At 50.5% G+C, this 20081-nt stretch overlaps 2 protein-coding genes across 4 annotated transcripts in view; both read right to left on the bottom strand.

Annotated features, from left to right (window-relative positions):
• LOC119356039 (protein unc-13 homolog) overlaps positions 1-3534 on the bottom strand; it is a 19000-nt gene extending 15466 nt beyond the window's left edge. The window contains exons 1-9 of one of the 3 annotated variants that reach the window (XM_037622932.1): positions 3238-3534; positions 3050-3114; positions 2082-2352; positions 1895-1958; positions 1652-1799; positions 1051-1218; positions 878-976; positions 513-719; positions 275-376 (exon numbers count right to left, since the gene is read on the bottom strand). In XM_037622932.1, coding sequence (XP_037478829.1) covers positions 275-376; positions 513-719; positions 878-976; positions 1051-1218; positions 1652-1799; positions 1895-1958; positions 2082-2352; positions 3050-3114; positions 3238-3394 — 1281 coding nt within the window. In that variant the 5' untranslated portion in view covers positions 3395-3534. The remainder of the gene's footprint in view (positions 1-274; positions 377-512; positions 720-877; positions 977-1050; positions 1219-1651; positions 1800-1894; positions 1959-2081; positions 2353-3049; positions 3115-3237) is intronic. The other 2 variants (XM_037622933.1, XM_037622934.1) reach the window with 2 other exon arrangements.
• Positions 3535-4315: 781 nt separating this feature from the next.
• Positions 4316-7484, bottom strand: LOC119356038 (E3 ubiquitin-protein ligase At1g12760-like). The gene is made up of 5 exons (XM_037622931.1): positions 6922-7484; positions 6008-6127; positions 5779-5911; positions 5426-5590; positions 4316-4823 (listed from the first exon to the last, which is right to left on the bottom strand). Exons 1-5 carry the CDS (start codon positions 7449-7451, stop codon positions 4647-4649), a joined length of 1125 nt encoding a protein of 374 aa, XP_037478828.1. The 5' UTR covers positions 7452-7484; the 3' UTR covers positions 4316-4646.
• Between the last annotated feature and the right edge of the window lie 12597 nt (positions 7485-20081).

Below are 20081 nucleotides of genomic sequence, written 5' to 3'. Positions count from 1 at the left end.
GTAGAGTTATATTATATTCCAGTATAGCCTGTATGTTTGCCCCATTGTATGAGGGGTATTCTGCATATTTACCACATATATAATACTGTATATATTAGCCATTGGCCCTCAGGATATACAAGTTGCATATCCCCGCAGAAAAAAAATACGAGTTGCATATTTCCTAACGGTTTCAATGGTTGAAGGTTGTGAACCAACCGATCTGAAGAGTTCAGGGTTGAAAAGTAGAATTCTTCCGATAAAAAAAGGGGAGCAAACAGTGTAGCAAATAGACCTTCTGGAAAAGCACCCAAGCATACAGGGCATCATGCAACTTTTGGGTAATGCCCAATATAGGCCAGGTCAGCTTCATTGTTTCAAGTATTTCATCAGCCTCCTGGTAGCAAACAGAATAACACCGTCAGGAACTCAAGATGCAACCTTTGACTTAATGCCACATTGTCATTCAAGAACAATTCTGGTACATATGCAATAAAGTGAGTTTTCTAAGCATACCAAAAAGAAAAACAAACCTCTACAAGTTGCCCATCTTCAAGAATATCGAAGACACTGGAGAGTAGCTTCTCATATAGCCTAGAATTAAAATGATAGCTCTGAGTCCAATGGTAGGTTTCGCCTTTAAGGCCGAACTTCTTTGAAGCTGTAGATAGTCTTGTGTTGTATCTTTCAATGATAGTCAAGACCTCAATACGCCCATCAGGAACACTCACGACCCAGTCCTGGAATAGTTTATGATGCAAATATAGACGCAACTCAGTATTGAGACCGAGGGCAACTTGAAGAGAAAGATTAAATAATTGATGTGGCTTATGAGACACTAGTAATATTAATGATTAATCAATACAAAATGATGTAAGATATGGATAATGGTACTTGCCTCTGTATTTTTTAGCTTGGAGAGAACTATCCGCAATGTTTCACTCATGTTGCACTCATGAGATGCTGAGAACAGAAGTAATTCTTCTAGAACATTTACCTGGAGAGAAGAATTGTGAATAATAGTTTGAACAAGCATCCATGCTGTAGAGAGAAACAACTAAAGATTCTTGCCTGTCTTCTTTGCCATTGTACACGCAATCTTTCTGTTGGGAAATCAAATTTGCCAACAGAGCTTAATAGTTGTAGTGCTATGCAAGGCACGTCAAGTTGTCCCTGCACCATCTTCGAACCAATACGTCTTAAAGCTCTCTTAGCCAATGTATCCATAGATTCTGATATCTGAAATAATGTGTTCTTATAGTGAGTTCTATCCACACTAACCCCTTGTATTATAATCAGGGAAACAGAATAAAAAGAAGTTCAAAACCACCAAGAACCAAAAAGAATGAACTTCTCCTAGCTAGAACTTTCTGTCCTTGGGTCAGCATAGGAAAATTTAGAGTCCCAAAAAAAGAAGAAAATGGTATTTTAATGGGCAGATAAAAGGGAAAACAAATACAAATAGAGTCCTTTGATAGTCTAAGCTTCCTCAGATCATTATGCCGTATGCATACTTCCAGTATGCACACATGGAATGAAGGGAGACCACATGAGTTTGGCAACATGTGAACCTTGCTATCATTGCCAAGTATTTTAAAAGCAAATCACAAAAGTTATTTTAGTTAAACTAACAAAAAGATGGGACAATACAGAAATTGGTGAAGGACCTTGCCTCCATTTGTACTCGGATCAAATCAAGATGGTGGGTATAATAATTTTCCATCTGAGGTACTGAATTAGATCCTTCAGTCTTCGACCTCAAACCCTTCAAGAATTTAGGCTTCTTTTCTCTCTTCTCTTCAGCGAAGTACATTTTTCCACTGTTGGTTACATATCATTAAGGAAGAGATCACAACAATGAGTTAATGGTGTAAATATGAATATGGACATCGAGTCGGGTTTATGTGTGAATTACCTGACAAATAGAGAAGCGAGAAGGACCTCATAAGCTGTTTCTCTTAGATCATCATCAGACAATTCTTAAAGGTCGAATACAGAGTACATAATTAGTTCAAGAATACAAATTAGGAAACCCTACTTGCCCTTTGTAAAAAGAGGGGGGAGCCAAGCACAGCACAAATGAAGCATGGACATTTGTCTACCTGCATTTAATCTAGGTAAACCTAGAGAAAGAAGATCCATTTCTTTGGCTTGCCGAGGAGACGTATTTGCCAGACTAAGATCCTTCAGAACATAGGATGCTCCCTGAATGTTAACTGCTACTTTAAAAGAATCACTATGTTTCCTTGCTCTACTTGAGTTCTCTTCTGCAGGTGGTTCGGGTCCAATGTCCGGTGCTACTTTCTTTGGAGGAGAACCAGAGCCTTCTGGCCTTGAAAGAAGAAAATATGAGTTCCCTGATGGCGAGCTCGTCTGTTGAATGGAAAATTCTTAACAATTGCAGAAAAATTGCAAGCAGTTGTTCATGGATCATTAAACTGTTATTTAACTTCTAGCATTTAATTGGTGAATTGCGCACCAAGGTGTAATGGGTTTATGTTTGACACTTCATACAAAACATCAAACATGGTAGGGCAAGACGAGTAATTAGTATCTTCATACAAAGTACTGTGCAGAAGTGCAACACACATATAAACCTCGAAAATCATGGAGGGCTGCTTAAATCTGGTAAAACTCTATTCTTAGCATCAAAGGCTAGTCATCTCAAATTATGTGACTACAGTAAGATACTGCTTAGCGTTGAGGGGGGATTTCATGTCTAGCTGCATAAAAATATTTGCACCATACAGCCATGTCATTAAAAAAATTACTACAAGGTGAATATGCTTCCATTAGAAGCATAGGCTTAGAAGAGTCAAACCATGGCTCTGTAACGCTGCTATTGCTGTTGTTGCACGCGATTTGAATGCATTCTTACTAGTATTAACTAGAGGGGGGCAAACATTAGGATCACTCTTAGCTTCCATCCCCCCGCCAGCTCCTAGGAATTTCTGTTGATATAACACTACTCATTGATTGACCAGGAGCAATTATCTAACGAAACAAGGTGCCAGATCAAACTTGGGAGCTGAAATGGATGGGAAATTTCGAGCGGGCAGCTGAGACATACCATGATCGGGTACCTCCTGTCGTCAAAGTACCTCCTGGTGGCCTCCGAAGCGTCAAACTGCGCGCCTGATATATCAACAAAAACACACGCGCGCAGCCGACAGTTAGCCCAATTCAATTTTCAGAATAAACGCTCCACCCGCGCCGCACACACACGGCCGGGTACGGAGGGGGGAGAGGCCGCCTTACCGGAGGCGACGCAGTCGAGAGCGTAGTCGGCGCTGACGGCGTCGAGATCGACGCGGGAGAGGTCGACGGCGCGGCCGCCGGCGGAGGAGAGGAGGAAGCCCAGGAGGCGGCGCCGGTCGCGGCGGTACGCCTCCAGGAGCGACGCCGCCGAGTCCATGGCTGCCGCTGCCGCCGCCGCCGCCGCGCGCAGAACCTCTCGAGGGTTTCGGGGGGCGCGGAGGAGAGGAGGAGGGAGCGGGGCGGGGCGGAAAGCTGCGCGGTGCGGGTGCGAGTGCGGAGTGCAGAGAGAAAGCAGCTGTGGGAGAAAAATAACGGAGGAATGGGGGGAGGGGTTTGGTCCGACCGGCGTGGGGAACAAACGAGGCCGCACGCAATCGCGTGAGCAGAAACCGTCAAACGGTAACGACGATGGGCAGCCGCCCTGTTCGGCCCTCGGCAGTGAAGGGAGCACTCAAGACGGAAGACTAGTAGCGAGAGCGACCGGCGTACCGGGTACGGCCGTCTCTCTCCTTTTGAATTTTTTCCCTGCGGCAGTTCCTCTCAGATTTTGACGTTCTCTCCTAAAGTATAATGATCTAAATGAATTCATATATCTGGTCATCGATGGTAGGTCTCCTGCTCATCTGGTGAAGTTTCGGGCTCCTAAATCGCGCCCGATGTGCAGGTGTCGTCTGTCCACAAAGGAGGTGATTTCTCGAAAAGAAGAGAAATTTGCGGGGAGGTGATTTGAAATTCCTGAATCATCTGGCGGCCTGGGTGGATATATTCAATACTGCCGGATCACAGACCAGCAGACAACCGTGGGTCCTCCATTATGTGAGATTCCAGAACGGCTACATTTCGAATATTTCCCCTTTTTACTGAACACTCGACCAATCGAGCCACTGCTTTTTCCCGATGTGATGGTTTACTGAAGCGAAATTGCACCAGTACTACGAACAGTCCTCCCTTCCATGGCAACCAGCTCAGTAAAATGCTTTGAAAAATTATAAGATACAAGAGTACCAGTCAAGAAAAGCGATGCTGGAGGAGAACCGCATATAAGTTACCACACGAGATGCATCATTGAGCAAACCAATTTACAGCCCGGAATTATATCCCTGGCCTCTTTCATCAGCTGTAAAAAATCAACCAAGAATTTTGCAAGCCCGATTTGACACAAACAGGTAGGGGGATATAGTATGAATCGCTCAAACATAATTATACAGCCCACTGGGTAACTAAGCATATAGTCCGAACTGCAGAGATACACCCCAGAACTAATTCTGTAATATGGACAGCACTTTAGTCACCTTTAAGACATGACATGGTTGACACTATCAGCACATTTGGGATACAAAAATTTACACCACATTAGCGAGGACTCAGGCGTGAGGTTGGAACCGATGGCATTCTCAAGTTGGATACATTTATACTTCCTCGCTTCCGCTGCTGCTGCCGCCCTTCCGGATACTGAACTTGCACAGGGGGCATGTTGCGTTGATGTGCAGCCACTTGTCGATGCAGGCACAGTGGAAATGGTGGCCACAAGGGAGTTCACGCAGCTCTGCACCATCATCGTATGCTGAAATGCAAATGCAGCACTCCTGCATTGACAAGGTGAACAATGAATGGATGAATTATCAGAGTAATATCATAAAGCGCCACCTATGCTAACGATACAGCATGGTGCATAGACTTCATAAAATTCTTATGCAACAACTGGCTTATATAGGTTGGCAGCATTGGCTGCAATAAATGTTCCTGCCGGGAGTTGGAAGATAAACCAGGTAGCGCAATAACAGAAAAGTAGTGCGGAAAACAATGTTATATCCTGGAGTGCACAGGTTTTACAGAAGCATGAATGCAGAGTTCCCTATCATGAGCCATACAACAAGCAAATGGTTTAATGCTCGTAATTCTTACCGATGAAGACTAAACTTAAGTCATGCATGGGCTAACATATTTTCCCAAACCAATAACTAAGTGCACCAAAGCCAAGTATTTCATTAGTATGAGCTGACCAAAACAGAATAATGGTTTTATTCCATCCCATTGACTGGACATGATTCAGTCATGATGAATGATGAACGAACAATACTACATGAGATGGTCCAAAGTATAATCGAACAGGTTCAGAGGTGCAGCAACTCATGCATTGTTAGGGCCAAGACATGCATGACCAAAAGATGAGAACATGAAAACTTACTGCATCTTCAGCTGCAAGTGCTTTCTCTATAGGTTGGTTGGTGCCACACTCTATCATTATTCCACCAGAAGACTCAGTGGCATCAGCAGAATCCTTTTCAGGTTCATCCACCCTACGGAATTTGTATTTCGGAATTTGCCGAATGTCATCTTCAGATGCTCCTTCCTGATTTTGATAGTATGGCAAAGAAAGGTTAACTAATTGCAAGACTGGCATACGAGTGTTAACTGCTCACAGTTAAATCTGTAGGAGAATCAACAGTATGACACAGAACTGGATCCGTTGTTCTAGATTATATACGTAGCAAGCATCTATAATTGTATCACCGTATTTTACATACTTGAAAGCCATACCTGATCAGAGACAGCATACAGAATTGCTATAATGCAAGGGAGGCAGCAACAAACGGCAATACCAATAATGCAAGCCAGAGCGACACAGAAAACAACAAAGAACACATCAAACGCCAGAAAGACTATGCAAAGCCTGCAAAGCAAGACATAACAAAAACATGTTTATGATACCGAACAGAAGAAATAAGGAAAGTTGAAAAGTGGGATATCACTTCAAACATATATGTACCAGTATAGTTGAGGTGCATCACGGATAACCTCTTCACCCCCGGCAGATATCCAGTAAAATCCAATTATCCACCATATGAAGGAGAACATTGTATTCGCAGACTCCAGATGCTTTGCCAAACTGCCAGAGTAAACCACAATGATATAATCAGGTACAACTGAACAAGACATAATGGAAATATTGCATGCTGACACATGAACACTCGTATATGGAATCACATGATGACTATTTAAATAGACACATCATGAATACACCAACCAATGTGACACTAATAATCACTGCATGTTTTAACGAGCAGAAGAAAGAGGGAGACATACAAAACGTGTCATAAAAACAAGGAAGAGAAACTTATGCCAGCATGATCGCGGATAGTAAAATATAATGCTATTATCAAGAGCACAACACTAGAATCTTTGAACCCCCTTCGGTAGCAGAAGTACACCTAAACAAGATGAACGGGACATAACAGACCAAACTAAACTTCACAACTGTATTTAGAACTCTGTACCATGAATCCACTCCACCTTCCTTGCTTCAGCCACATTTTTTATTCAGCACTGAACATTGCAGATTAAGAAACCATCCATGGAACCTACAAACATACTGTTGCAGGACTATAACTTTTGGGGGTAGAGAACTGTATAATACTGACACGGCTTTTATGCAATGGTCTGTCTTTCCTTGTAGAATGGCGCACAGGCACTATATCAATCAAAGTTTCTTTTTTGCGGGTGTATATCAATCAAAGTTATCACTACCGCGGCTATGGGCTACTTGACGAAAAATCAATTTTAGGGATTAAACTTTCATAAACCGGTTTCGCTGAACTTTCGAGGTAACTTGAAACAACCAGGGTTGTGCCTAAACAGCTTAGAAATGTCCACTGCTCCTACTTGTCAAATCCCTCCAATTACCTGACGTAATCGGTGTCGCGACCACGAAGATGGTGCTCGCTGGCATCCTCGTCGCTGGACGAGGACGAGCCGTCGCTGCCCCTCTCCTCGTCGGCGGGTGCTGGGGCCCCGCCGCGCTGGCTTCGGCGCATCCGGTACTCGACGGCGACGCAGACCATGTGGACGACGCACTGCAGGGCGTAGCCGGCGACCCAGGTCCGGAGCGGCATGGGGGATTTCTCGTTGCGGCTGAGCACGAGCACGACGGCGGCGACGGTGATGAAGGAGATGTTCCAGAGGAGATCGAGCGCCACGACGGGGCGGGAGTAGGCCCAGTCCGCCTGCCGCTCCTCGAGGTGCTCGGCCGCCGCCTCCCGCACGAGCATCGACGGCTCCCGCATCGCCCGCCGCCCGCTGCGGCGCAGCAGGCGCGCGGCGCCGCGCAGCGACGGCCGGCGGAGCGCGTTGCCCCGGCGCTGGCCCCCGCCGCCGGCGCCGGCGCCGAGCAGCGGCGCCGAGTCAAGGAGAGCGTCGCCGCGGCTGCTGGACATCGGGGGAGGGAGGCCTGCGAGATCGAGAGAGGGGAAGAAGTCTATTTCCACGGGGGGAGGGAATTGGGATGGGTTGGAGACTGGAAGAGTCCTTTCTCGTTTTTCCCCCTTTTCCTCCCCCGGTTCTATGATGGGGAATGCGGGTTGGACCAGCTGTGGTTGATGATGTCACATTGCAGGCAGTTCGCTGCCGACGAAAAAAAATGGATAATGTACTCGTCCAGTATTGCAATTTGTGATTTATTTTCACCTGGTTATTACTACCTCCGCAAGGAAATATAAGAGCGATTAGATCTATGCGCTCCTCTCCATAAATAAATATAAGAGTGTATACTAGTAGATCATTATTTCTTTATAGAGGGAGTACACATTAAGTTTATGGTGTTCACATTGACTCCCCCTGCGCCACCTCTCCTCTAGGGACACGCCGGAATCCCCTTGTCGCGTTGTCGCGTCCCCCCATCCCACCTTCCCTCCTGTCTCGCCGCCGCTCGAGGGGCCGCCGGCGAAGGCCGTGTGCGCTCCGGGGAAAGTGGCGCGTGGGGCGCATCTGGATCCTCGTGTTCGTTTCCTCGCCAGAGGAGGGCAACGCGCTGTGCTGGATCTGGAAACTCGGAGGCGGGCGGGCGGGGGCGGCGGCTTCCCTTTAGCGTGGAGGTGGCAGCTCGGGTGTCAGTCGTGGCGCAAGGTGGAGCTAGGGCTACGTGGTTGGCCTAAGGCTGGGTGGCGACGATACGGGCCCCGATCTGGGCCAGCACGTGTGGGGTGGAAGCTCGATTCTTTGTCGGCGGCCATGCCTAGGCGCGACACCTTTCGTCGCATCCCCCTCACAAGGTGGGCGTGGGTGGCTCCTGCACTACGTTGGTGGTTGCTCCGGTGCCCAGATCTGGGTCGTGCGGGTCTCCACCCCACGAGGGTGGTGGTGGTGTGACCGTGGTCGTTCCAGCTAGTGGTGGCAGTGGTGTGGTGTTTGGCGTTGTGGCGGTGCAGGTCTCCAGGTGTGTTATAATTCTCAGTTATCGGACGCTTCCCATGGGAGGCGCTGTGGCAAATCGAGTGTAAACCCTGCTCCAACCGGAGCCAGCGATGATGACTCCTATGGGGTCCGTAATCCTCTTTGGAGGCTGATACGTCCATTTTCATCATGTTTCTTATCGTTATTTATAATGTTTTTATCCATAATAATGCTTTTTTGACTAATTCTAATACTTTTTCTCTCATAATTTACAAGGAACACACCAAGAGGGAGAATTCCGGCAGCTAGAAATCTGGACCTGGAAAAGGTACGTCAGGCCACCTATTCTGCACAACTCCAAATGATTTGAAACTTTACAGAGATTTTTTATGGATTATTTGATAAATACTGGAGCCAATAAACACCAGAGAAGGGCCACCAGGTGAGAACAACCCTGAAAGTGCATTATATCGACTAGAGGGGGGGTGAATAGGCGACTTTTATGAAAGTCTTCAAAACGTGGAAGTTATGAAGACAAACGATAGAAATAAACCTATTACCATGCAGCGGAAGGTAGACTACACTAGGCAAACCATAGTCAAGTATTCAATGGAGTGAAAGCACAATGACTAATAGCAGCAATGTAGTAAGGATCAGGTAGGAAGATATTATGAAGCCAAACAGAACACGCAGTCACTCAGTGAAGATAAAAGATAGTGCAATCATACAATGACTTCACAAGGACCAACAGTAAGTAAAGGGAAGGAAAGGATGAAACCAGTGACACGTTGAAGACAATGATTTGTTGGACCAGTTCCAGTTGCTGTGACAACTGTACGTCTGGTTAGGGCGGCTAGGTATTTAAACCCGAGGACACACAGTCCCGGACACCCAGTCCTGAACACGCAGCTCAGGACACCCAGTCCTCACTGTATTCCCCTTGAGCTAAGGTCACACAGACCTCGCCCAATCACTCTAGTAAGTCTTCAAGGTAGACTCCCAAACCTTCATAGACTTCATTCACCGGCGATCCAAAATGTCTCTTGGATGCTCAGAACGCGACGCCTAACCGGCTGGAGGATTCACAGTCCTCAAGTGTAATAAGTCTTCAGATCACACAGACAAGAAGACTTAAGTGATGCCTAATTCTCTTTGACTCTGGGTGGTTAGGGCTTTATCCTCGCAAGGAATTCTCTCTCAAAGGCTTCGAAGTGGGTTGCTCTCAAACGACAAAAGCCGTACACTAACTCTGAGCAGCCAACCATTTATGGTTGTAGGGGGTGGGCTATTTATAGCCACTAGGCAACCCGACCTGATTTGTCCGAAATGACCTTGGGTCACTAAGGAACTGACACGTGTTCCAACGGTCAGATTTCAAACTCACACGGCAACTTTACTTGGGCTACAAGCAAAGCTGGCTTGTCTGACTCTGGACAAGATTCGCTCTCATAGTCTTCACTCGAAGACATAGGTTTTGGTTAGGCATCACTTCAGTCATTCTGACTGGTTCTCTTGGACCCCACTTAACAGTACGGTGGTTCCTATGACTCAACAAAGAAGAAAAAGTACTACGAAAGATCTAAGTCTTCGAGCTCCATAGGCTTCATGCGATGTCTTCTCTTGTCATAGTCTTCAATGTGAATATCTTCATATACCACCTTTGACATCAATGTCTTCATACATTTTTAGGGGTCATCTCTGGTAGGAAAACTGAATCAATGAGGGACTTCTACCTGTGTTATCCTGCAATTCTCACAAACACATTAGTCCCTCAGCTAGGTTTGTCGTCAATACTCCAAAACCAACTAGGGGTGGCACTAGATGCACTTACAAACCCACCTGGGCGCGTCAGGCCCTAATGTCGCTTGAACCTATGTTGGGTTTTTTTTTCAAAGAGGAGGGGATGATGCAGCACAGCGGCGGTAGGTATTTCCCTCAGATATGAAACCAAGGTTATCGAACCAGTAGGAGAACCAAGCAACGCAACGTAAACAACCCCTGCACACAAATAACAACCACTCGCAACCCAATGTGTTAAAGGGGTTGTCAATCCCTTTCGGGTAACGGCGCCAGAAACGGTGCGTTGACGGGAGAGAGTTGTAAATATTGATAGATCGAATGCCAAATAAAATAAATTGCAGCAAGGTATTTTTTGGTTTTTTAATAGATCTGAAAATAAAAGGAAATAAAAATAGATCGCGAAGGCAAATAATATGAGAAAGAGACCGGGGGCCGTAGGTTTCACAAGTGGCTTCTCTCGAGAACAATAGCAAATGGTGGGTAAACAAATTACTGTTAGGCAATTGATAGACACTCAAATAATTATGACGATATCCAGACAATGATCATTACATAGGCATCACGTCCAAGATTAGTAGACCGACTCCTGCCTGCATCTACTACTATTACTCCACACATCGACCATTATCCAGCATGCATCTAGTGTATTAAGTTCATGGGAAAACGGAGTAATGCAATAAGAACGATGACATGATGCAGACGGGATCTGTTTATCTATGGCGGTAGATATAGATCCCATCTTTTTATCCTTAGTAGCAATGATACATACGTGCCAGTTCCCTTTCTGTCACTAGGATCAAGCACCATAAGATCGAACCCACTACCGGACACCTCTTCACATTGCAAGATACATAGATCAAGTTGGCCAAACAAAACCCAAATATCGGAGAAGAAATACGAGGCTATAAGAGATCATGCATAAAAGAGTTCAAAGAAACTCAAATACTTTCATGAATATAAAAAGATAGATCTGGAGGCACTGAACTGCGAAAACAAAAGCGACTCCTTATTGGTAGAGGATAGGTGGGTCCTGGTCCAACCTAAGTCAGTTCGAACCGATCATAAACTCAAGGTTCATCGATCCCAACAAACACACCGCAAAAAGAGTTACATCATATGGATCTCCAAGAGACCATTATATTGAGAATCGAGAGAGAAAGAGATGAAGCCATCTAGCTACTAACTATGGACCCGAAGGTCTACAAAGAACTACTCACGCATCATCGGAGAGGCACCAATGGAAGTGGTGCGCCCCTCCGTGATGGTGTCTAGATTGGATCTGGTGGTTCTAGACTCTGCGGCGGCTGGATGAATATTTCATCGACTCCCCTAGGGTTTCTGAAATATTGGGGTATTTCTAGAGCAAAGAGGCGGTCTGGGGGGCACCCGAGGTGGGCACAACCCACCAGGGCGCGCATAGGCGCGCCCTAGTGGGTTGTCCCCTCCTCGGGACTCCCCCAGGTGCAACCAGGGACCAATATCTTCCATCTGGTCCATAAAAAACTTCGTAAAGTTTAGTGGCATTTGGACTCCGTTTGATATTGATTTTCTACGATGTAAAAAATATGAAAAACAGTAATTGTCACTTGGCACTATGTCAATAGGTTAGTACCAAATAATGATATAAAATGACTATAAAATGATTATAAAACATCCAAGATTGATAATAAAATAGCATGGAACTGTCGGGGGAAACTGATCCACGAACACCTATGGGGCCGGCGGACCGGGCCCCTTTCGGTTCGGTGGGGGGCGGAGATCGCACGAAGAGCGGATCGAGGCGAAGCACACGAGCAGTTTACCCAGCTTCGGAGCTCTCCGGAGAGATAATACTCCTACTGCTGCTTGTCTGATTGTATTATCTTGCGTTCTTGCTCTCGAGAGAGAGCGTGGTGTTTTCTGGGCTACGAATGAATCGAAGCGAACTGTCCAAACCCCCTCTACATTGCGCATGGGCCTCCTTTTATACGCTAAAGGGGTCACCGACAGGTGGCAACGCAGAGGAGGGTATAAATGTAAAAAGTGAGGTGGTTGATACAGTTGCTTGTACAGTGCACCCTACCTAACCCTGACGGCAGGGGACAAGGGCATTAAAGGCCCGTCTGAGTCGCCCAAACAGTGTAGAAAGGACCGTTAGGGGCACCACCGTTCGCCATGATGGCGATCTTGTCAGCTTCGCATGCCACTGCGCACCGCTGGCTGCACAGCCTCCCGCCACGCGCGCCTGGAGAGGCCCCCAGAGCGACACATTGGTGGATGCGCTGGAGCGCGGGCACAGAGTGGCCGCCTGCCGCGGCAAGCGCCTTGCCGCTGTTGTTATCTTGTTGGGTCCGGAAGCTTGTCGCTCTCCAGGCCTCGAGGTACCTTGGTTGGTCTTCCCGGCAAGATCCTCTTACCGGGGCCTTGTTGCCTTGCCGGAGCGCGTGGCGCGTCACGGCAAGTTCCTTGGAGTGCCTCGGTTGGCCTTCCCGGCAAGCTCCTCTTGCCGGGGCCTTGTCTCCTGAGCTTAAATACTTTGTTCTTGAATGGCTCCAAGGGAACCATGGAGGATCCTGGCGTTCGCCCGGCAAGCCTTGCCGCGGGGTGCTGCAACTGCCCATGCACAAGTTCGGGGTACTAGGGTACCCCTATTCTAGTACACTGACAGGAGCCCCCGGGCCTGGGCCAGACACGGTGCCGAGCACTGTTGGGCCAGGCCCAAGACAGGGCACGGGCACACGCGGGCTGGGCCACGCGGAATCTCGCTCCGTATCCACCGTGCTCTCCCATAACGGCACGCGTTGAATGCGGCATCGTGGGAGAGATCGTGGGTGGTTGTTTATTCGGAAGGGCGAAACGTCCGCCCCGTCCCTCTTTGTAAGCAGAGGAAACAGGGGCAGTTCGTTCCCCCTCGCTGGTTGTTGCTACTTCATCTTCAAGAAACTCCGCCGCTCCCCCCTTCTTCTCGAAGCCGAGAGAGCAGCGCTCCGCCCCCCATTGCCACCAGCATCACCAACGCCGTCGACCTTCCCCACCACCTCCGCCATGGCTCCGAAAGCCGACAAGGGAAAGGGCGTGAAGTCGGCCGAGGCGCAGCGGCTCGCGGCGCTGCGGAAGGAGCGGGCGATCTTCACCCCCCAGCTCGGCGCGAAGGAGCTGAGGGAGTACTTCTTCCTCTTCTGGGCGACGGAGACGCGGGCGCATCCGCGCATGAGGGTACTCCCCGCCGCTGCTTCGGAGCTGGCTCCAAACGGGTACCCGTTCTTCGCGCTATTCTTCTACTGCGGGCTCTGCCCGCCCTTCTCGGAGTTCTTCTGTGATATTATGAACACATATGGCTTCCGCCTCCTTGACTTCACCCCCAACGCTGTCCTGACCATGGCAGTTTTCGCACATTTGTGCGAAAACTTTGTTGGAGTCCACCCTAGTGTTGCCCTTTTCCGCCACTTCTTCATACCTCGGGTAGAGAGAGGAGAGCCGCTTGCCGAAGGGATTGCCTGGATCTCGAGAGTCGGCAAGAAAGAGGCGTACTTGGAGGGTGAGCTCCGCAGCAAGTGGGAGGAGTGGAGAGCGGAGTGGTGCTGGATCGTTGAGGAGAATCCGCAGCCCTTCACCGCTGTGCGCCAAGCTCCAATAGTGCACGGCAATGACTGGAGCAACGTGGCCCCGGAAGATGAGAGGCTGAAGATCGCCATCACTAGGATTCTTCGCCTCAGGCTTGCCGGGCTCACTGTAGGTGCTGTCGGGGCAGATTTCCTCCGCCGCCGCATTGCCCCCCTGCAGGAGAGGGGGAGGCCCGCTTGGGAATTCAAGAATTCGGCGGACATCATGAGGCTGCGGCCGGGCCTCAACTACAACTTCACCGTCCTGGAGCTGGATGCGATACTTCTGGAGTTGTTCAAACGCGACCCCCAGCACCCATTCACACTGTCGAGGGGCGTAGTTCCTTTGTGCAATAACTCTTCGCTTGACCGGATCCGCGCCATGATGTCGTTGTGTGATTCACACGGAATCGTCCCAACTTGGCAAGAGCCTGCGGATGACGTTGTGCGATCATTCTTCGACACCTTGGAGGAAGTGCCGGTCCACGCTGACGAGCAGAAGAGCCTCACCCGTGACACCACCGACGAGGAGCTGCAACGCATCGCCAATAGGGCGGAAGAGGTTGCGGCCGCAGCTGCCGCGGGCGCGTTCGGGTTCACTGTGGAGGAGGCGGAGGCTGCAGAGGCGGCAAACCTTGCCGAGCGCGCGGAGTTCATTGGCGAGGAAGAGCTTGCCGGTTCTGAAGCCGAGCCGAGCGAGGCCGGCGAGGAAGAGCCCGAGCCCTCAGAAGGCTTGCCGCAGGCGGAGCCCCCGGCCCCGCCAAGAAGGCGTCTTCGCAGGGCCGCGGACGTAGCGGGGCGGCAGCCGGCTCAACAGCCGCCAAGCCGTGCGACACGCTCTACCGCGGCAAGTCATGTTGCCGCGGGAGCGCCTCACGCAGCAGCGGCAACTGGAGCGGGATCTTCCCGGGCCACCGCCACCGCCCCCGCCAAGCGGGCAAGGGATCCTACTCCTCCGCCTCGCCACACCAGAGGGGAGCCGGACTTCGATCTTTCCGCGCTCAGCTCTGACGAGGAGGAAGAAGAGTAAGCTTCTTTGGTGCTCTTATAGTTCTTCAATCTTGCTGTTTTTATCTTGTATCTGACTTGCTTCAATCTGGACTCCTTTCTTTTCAGGACGCTGGCCCAGAGAGCGGCGAAGAGGGCCAAGGCCGCGGTGATTGTCATCGAGGATGACCCCACCGTGTCAGTAGGTGGTGGGTCCGAGGCCACCTTGACGGACCCGGCAATCACTCCTCAAAGCAGCCCCCAGCGCAGCCCTCAGCGTAAGTTCATAGTTTAGCCTTCTGCTGCCGGGCGCGCTTGAGTGCTTTTTCCTTTGTTGATATCTTGCTTGTTGATTTGTGTAGGAGCAGAGCAGCCACATCAGGAGCGCCCGGAAGCTGGTCCCGAGGTGCCATCTGCTTCGACTATGCCGCCAAGGGAGGGGTTCCTGGTAAGGGAGCGCTCTCCGGCAAGGGAGAACCCTCCGGCAAGGGGCAGCTCTCCGGCAAGGGACGGCATCGTTGATCCTGCGGCGACCGAGGCCGCAACTGCAGATCTTGGTACAGGTAATCCACTTGCCCAGAAACTTTTCCTTGGGTTCTTCTTCTTCTGATTTTCTTCTCTTGGATTTTGGATTGATTTTTCTCCCTTCCTCGTTCTTCAGACCCATCTGCGGCTGAGCCAATGGAGACAGAGGGCGCCGGCGAGGAAGGGGCCGGTGCTGATGAGACCGCCGGCGAGGAGGCCGCTAGGGCTGCCGCTGCAGAACCGGCGAGGGGTCGGGCGATCGCACTGACGACCCTGAGGACGCAGGAGCGCCAGGCGCTGCGCCGAACGCCGATCCCTCTACCGCTTCTGCGGAGCCGGGCTCCAAGGAGCTCCAGCCCGGCGCCTACTTGAAGGCCGGCGACAATATCTTCATCAAGCTACCCTGGGCGTCGAGCTCCAGGGCGCCGGTCGAGGGGGAAACTTTCGACGGGGAGGTGCTCGCCTCCGCCGGACTGTCGTTGGTTGACGCGCCCGGCAGCAGCAGTGGCGAGCCCGAGGAGGAGCAGCTACTGCGGAAGCTGCTGTCACTCTACCGCGCCCGGCAAGCCAAACTAGCTTCCCGGGAAGCGCTTGTCGCGAAGGCGGGAGTTGACATGGAGAAGCGTGCGGAGGAGCTCCGGGGCCAAAATCAAGAAGCTCTCCGGTCCCTGGCGCAGGAGCGGGAGCGACTCGATGAGGAGCGCACGGCCTTCCTTCTCGAGAAGGCCGAGGCTGAGGAGGAGCAAAGGCTGGCCGCCGAGAAGCAATCCGCGCGGGAAGGTGAACTAGTGCAGCGGAAGGCCAACCTCGACAGCTACGAGGAAGAGCTCGCCAAGCGCGAGCAAGCACTTGGCGGGGCGCTCAAGGAGGCAAAGGATGCTGCGGCAATTGAAGAGGCCGCCAAGAAAGAGCTGGAGGAGAAGGTGGCGCAGCTAGAGGCCAACATTGGGAAGAGCGGCGAGGAGCTTGCCGCGCTCAAGCATGAGCGTGAGAAGGATGTTGCCGCCCACGGTGAGCTGCAAGGTCTTCTCGCTGAGAGGGGAAAGGAGCTCAGCGCCGCCAAGAATTCCAAAGCAGACCTGGAGCTGAAGCTGGCCACGCTGACGCAGACGCTGGAGGCCGCCAAGGAGCGGGAGAAGACCTTGTCAGAGAAGGTCAAGGCTGACGCGGCGCTGCTGGAGAGCATTGCAGTTACCCAGAACTCATTCAGAGACACTGTGGAGCACTGGACCGAGGGTCTGGTGAACATTGCCGCAGTCATCAACGAGGAGCTGGCGCAGCTGGGGATGGAGGACTTTGGGTATCCTTCCGATGAGAGTCTTCAACCCAGCGCCAAGCTCAGCCTGTTCTTCAAGGGCATGGCGACGGCACTCCAGTGGCTCCGGGAGAGGATCCCAAAGCAGCTGGCCGACGAGTCGCGCAAAATCTGCGCCGGGGTTCTCCAGAAGGTGCTGATGAAGGTAGCCTTCCGCAATCCAGGCCTCAGCTTCACCAACGTCCTCAGGTCCTTGCCGCCTGACGCCGATCTGGACGCACTCAAGGCCCTTGTCGCACCCATTGTGGACAAGGTGAGCAAGATCAAGAGGGTCGAGGGTGGACGCGTAGACTAGGCCGCCCATTTCTTCTTTTCCCTTGTCGTTGCTAATCATGTTATGAAAAAAGGCTGTTAGAGCTGCGACAAGTTATCTTGTAATATAACTTTATTTCTGTTATCAATTGCTATGTTATTTCCTCTACTAGATTCCTTCCTTTGTATGTTTTTACCCTACGCTTCTAGGGAACTTGTCGGTGCAGGCGCCCGAGCCACGAGCGCTGAGTGCGGAACTTCAGCAGCCTGCTGGCGGCGCTCCTTCCGACAAGAAACCTTGTCGCGACTAGATGCAGCACGCTTAAGCTGTTGAGCGGACTCGAAACAAAGTAAGGGCGCAACTAGCCACGAGTTGGTTCCTCCGCGCACAGGTTTTCCATACAAAGCAGGGTCGTTCGAGGAAGATAACTCAAAAAATTTAAAAAGTGACTGCTCAAACTTTGGCAACTTAGCTTTTCTGTCGTTTGCTTCCCGGCAAGGCAGGACTTCGCTTGAACGACGCCTGGTCCATACCACAATCTTCTCTTTCCCCCCTGGCAAACATGTGTGCGGGGGAACCTTATTTCCCTTTGTTGAAAAGAAGAAAGAAGAGAAAATAATGATATGGAGCCCTTCGGCTCGTTAGTGCTTACCGGATGTAGCTGCTGCACAAAGTGTCAGATAATCACATGCAAGAAAGAAACTAATGCATGAAATGGACAAGTTGTGCGGAGCACATTGGGTTTTACTTATGCACGGGATCTGCGCCCGGCTTTGTACAAAGGATTACATGCAACAGCGGCAAGACTTGTACAAAAGGTGGTTGCCGGAACGGGTTCCGGCAACCGCGCCTTACGGGAAAAACTTACGAAGATGTTCTATGTTCCAGGAGTTGCTAACCGGAATGCCATCTTCGGTCTCAAGGCGGACAACGCCGGGCCTTGTGACTCGTTTCACCCGATAAGGGCCTTCCCACTTCGGCGTCAACTTGCTGGAATTCTTGGCGGACTGAACGCGCCGAAGAACAAGGTCGCCTTCCTCGAAGCTTCTGGCTTTAACTTTGCGTCTATGATAGCGGCGCAAAGCTTGCTGGTATCGAGCAGCTCGTACAGCAGCCTGAAGACGATCTTCCTCAAGGAGCAGCGCATCGTCTTGTCGCAGCTGTTCTTGCTCAAGCTCATCATAAGCGAGCACTCGAGGTGATCCGTATATGAGTTCCATGGGGAGAACTGCCTCTGCTCCATAGACTAGAGCGAAAGGTGTCTGGCCAGTGGCTCGATTTGGCGTCGTTCTGATCGACCAAAGAACCACCGGCAGCTCCTCGATCCAGTTCCTTCCGCACTTGTGCAGCCTGTCGAAAGTTCTGGTCTTGAGCCCGCGCAGCACTTCAGCATTTGCCCTCTCTGCTTGACCGTTGCTTCTCGGATGAGCAACAGAAGCGAAGCAGACCTTGGCGCCAAGGTCTTTGACGTACTGCATGAAGGTGCGGCTCATGAATTGCGTGTCGTTGTCGGTGATGATCCTGTTAGGGATCCCGAAACGGCAAACAATTGACCTGAAGAACTTGACTGCTGACTGTGCTGTCACCTTCCTCACTGGCTGCACTTCCGGCCACTTTGTGAACTTGTCAATTGCAACATACAAGTACTCAAAGCCCCTGACAGCTCGGGGGAAGGGGCCAAGGATATCGAGTCCCCAGACCGAAAATGGCCAGGATAAAGGGATCGTCTGGAGAGCTTGAGCTGGCTGGTGTATCTGTTTGGAGTGGAACTGGCACGCTTCACACTTGGTTACTTGTGCAGTTGCATCCTGGAGGGCTGTCGGCCAAAAGAAACCTTGCCGGAAAGCTTTGCCGGCAAGTGCTCTTGCGCCAATGTGGTGGCCACATATGCCTCCATGTATCTCTGCCAACAACTTTTGTCCATCTTCCCGGCGAATACACTTCAATTTCACACCGTTGAGTCTTCTTCCGTACAGTATGCTATCGACAAACTGGTACATACTTGACTGTCGGGCTACTCTTTCCGCTTCTTCTTGTTCTTCGGGAAGTTCTCCTGTCTGAAGGAAGTGGACAATCTGTTGTGCCCATGCTGGAGCTTGTGGCTCGACAACAAGGACTGAAGGCACATCTGCTGCTGCGAGAACATCCGCTTCCACGGCAAGGACTTGCGGTCGTGCCGGAGCTTGATGTTCCCCGGCAAGCTTGTCGGAGCAAAACTTGTCGGGAGCGTCTGCTTCAACGGAACAAACCATAAGGCTTGCCGGAGCAGACTGCCCCTCAGCCTCCTTGGTGTTGATCTTGGGGACTTTCTTGGCGGCGGTTTCGGGGAGCTCTGCCAGAAAGTAGTCATCAGAAACCAACTTCCTCTTCTTGCTTTGTCCAGTTGATGGTGTTACAGATGGTTGAGTCAACTTAAGCACAAAGATCCCTGGTTCCACAGGTAACTTTAGTGCGGCGCACTTTGACAGGCCATCAGCAATGTCATTCTGAGCTCTTGGGATATGCTCCATTTGTAGGCCGTCAAAGTGCTCTTCTAGCTTCCTCACTTCATCAACATATGCTTCCATCAACGGACTCTGGTAGTTCTTGTTCACTTGTCAGACGACAAGCTGTGAGTCATCCCTGACAATGAGCTTCTTGATCCCAAGGTCTGCTGCGATTCTGAGACCGGCAAGCAATCCTTCATACTCTGCAGTATTGTTGGTTGCTTGCTCCTTGGGAAAGTGCATCTGGACTACGTACTTGAGGTGCTCTCCGGTGGGTGCGACAAGCAGCACGCCCGCACCGGCGCCTTGCAGCGAGAAGGCACCATCAAAGTACATCAGCCACTCTTTGCTTGCCTCTTTGGCGGGGATGCTCGTCTCTGGAATTTCTTCATCTGGGGTTGGCGTCCATTCTGCTATGAATTCTGCCAATGCTCTGCTTTGGATAGTTGAAGTGCTCTCAAACTTGAGGCCAAAGCTTGACAGTTCCAGCGCCCACTCGACAATCCTGCCTGTTGCTTCTGGATTTTGCAGTATCCTCTTCAGCGGAAAGCGAGTGACGACTGTGATCTCATGTGCTTGGGAGTAATGGCGCAGCTTTCTCGAGGCCATGAGGAGGCCGAAAAGCAACTTCTGCACACTAGAGTACCTTGATCTAGCCCCCTGCAGAAGAGAACTGACAAAGTAAATTGGGCGTTGCACCATTCTCTTCGGCATCTTATCATGCTCCT

This window comes from Triticum dicoccoides, chromosome 2A (assembly GCF_002162155.2).
Source record: "Triticum dicoccoides isolate Atlit2015 ecotype Zavitan chromosome 2A, WEW_v2.0, whole genome shotgun sequence".
Taxonomy (NCBI): domain Eukaryota; kingdom Viridiplantae; phylum Streptophyta; class Magnoliopsida; order Poales; family Poaceae; genus Triticum; species Triticum dicoccoides.
Note: the sequence above shows the minus strand (reverse complement) of the source record. Positions and strands in the feature narration are given on the sequence as shown.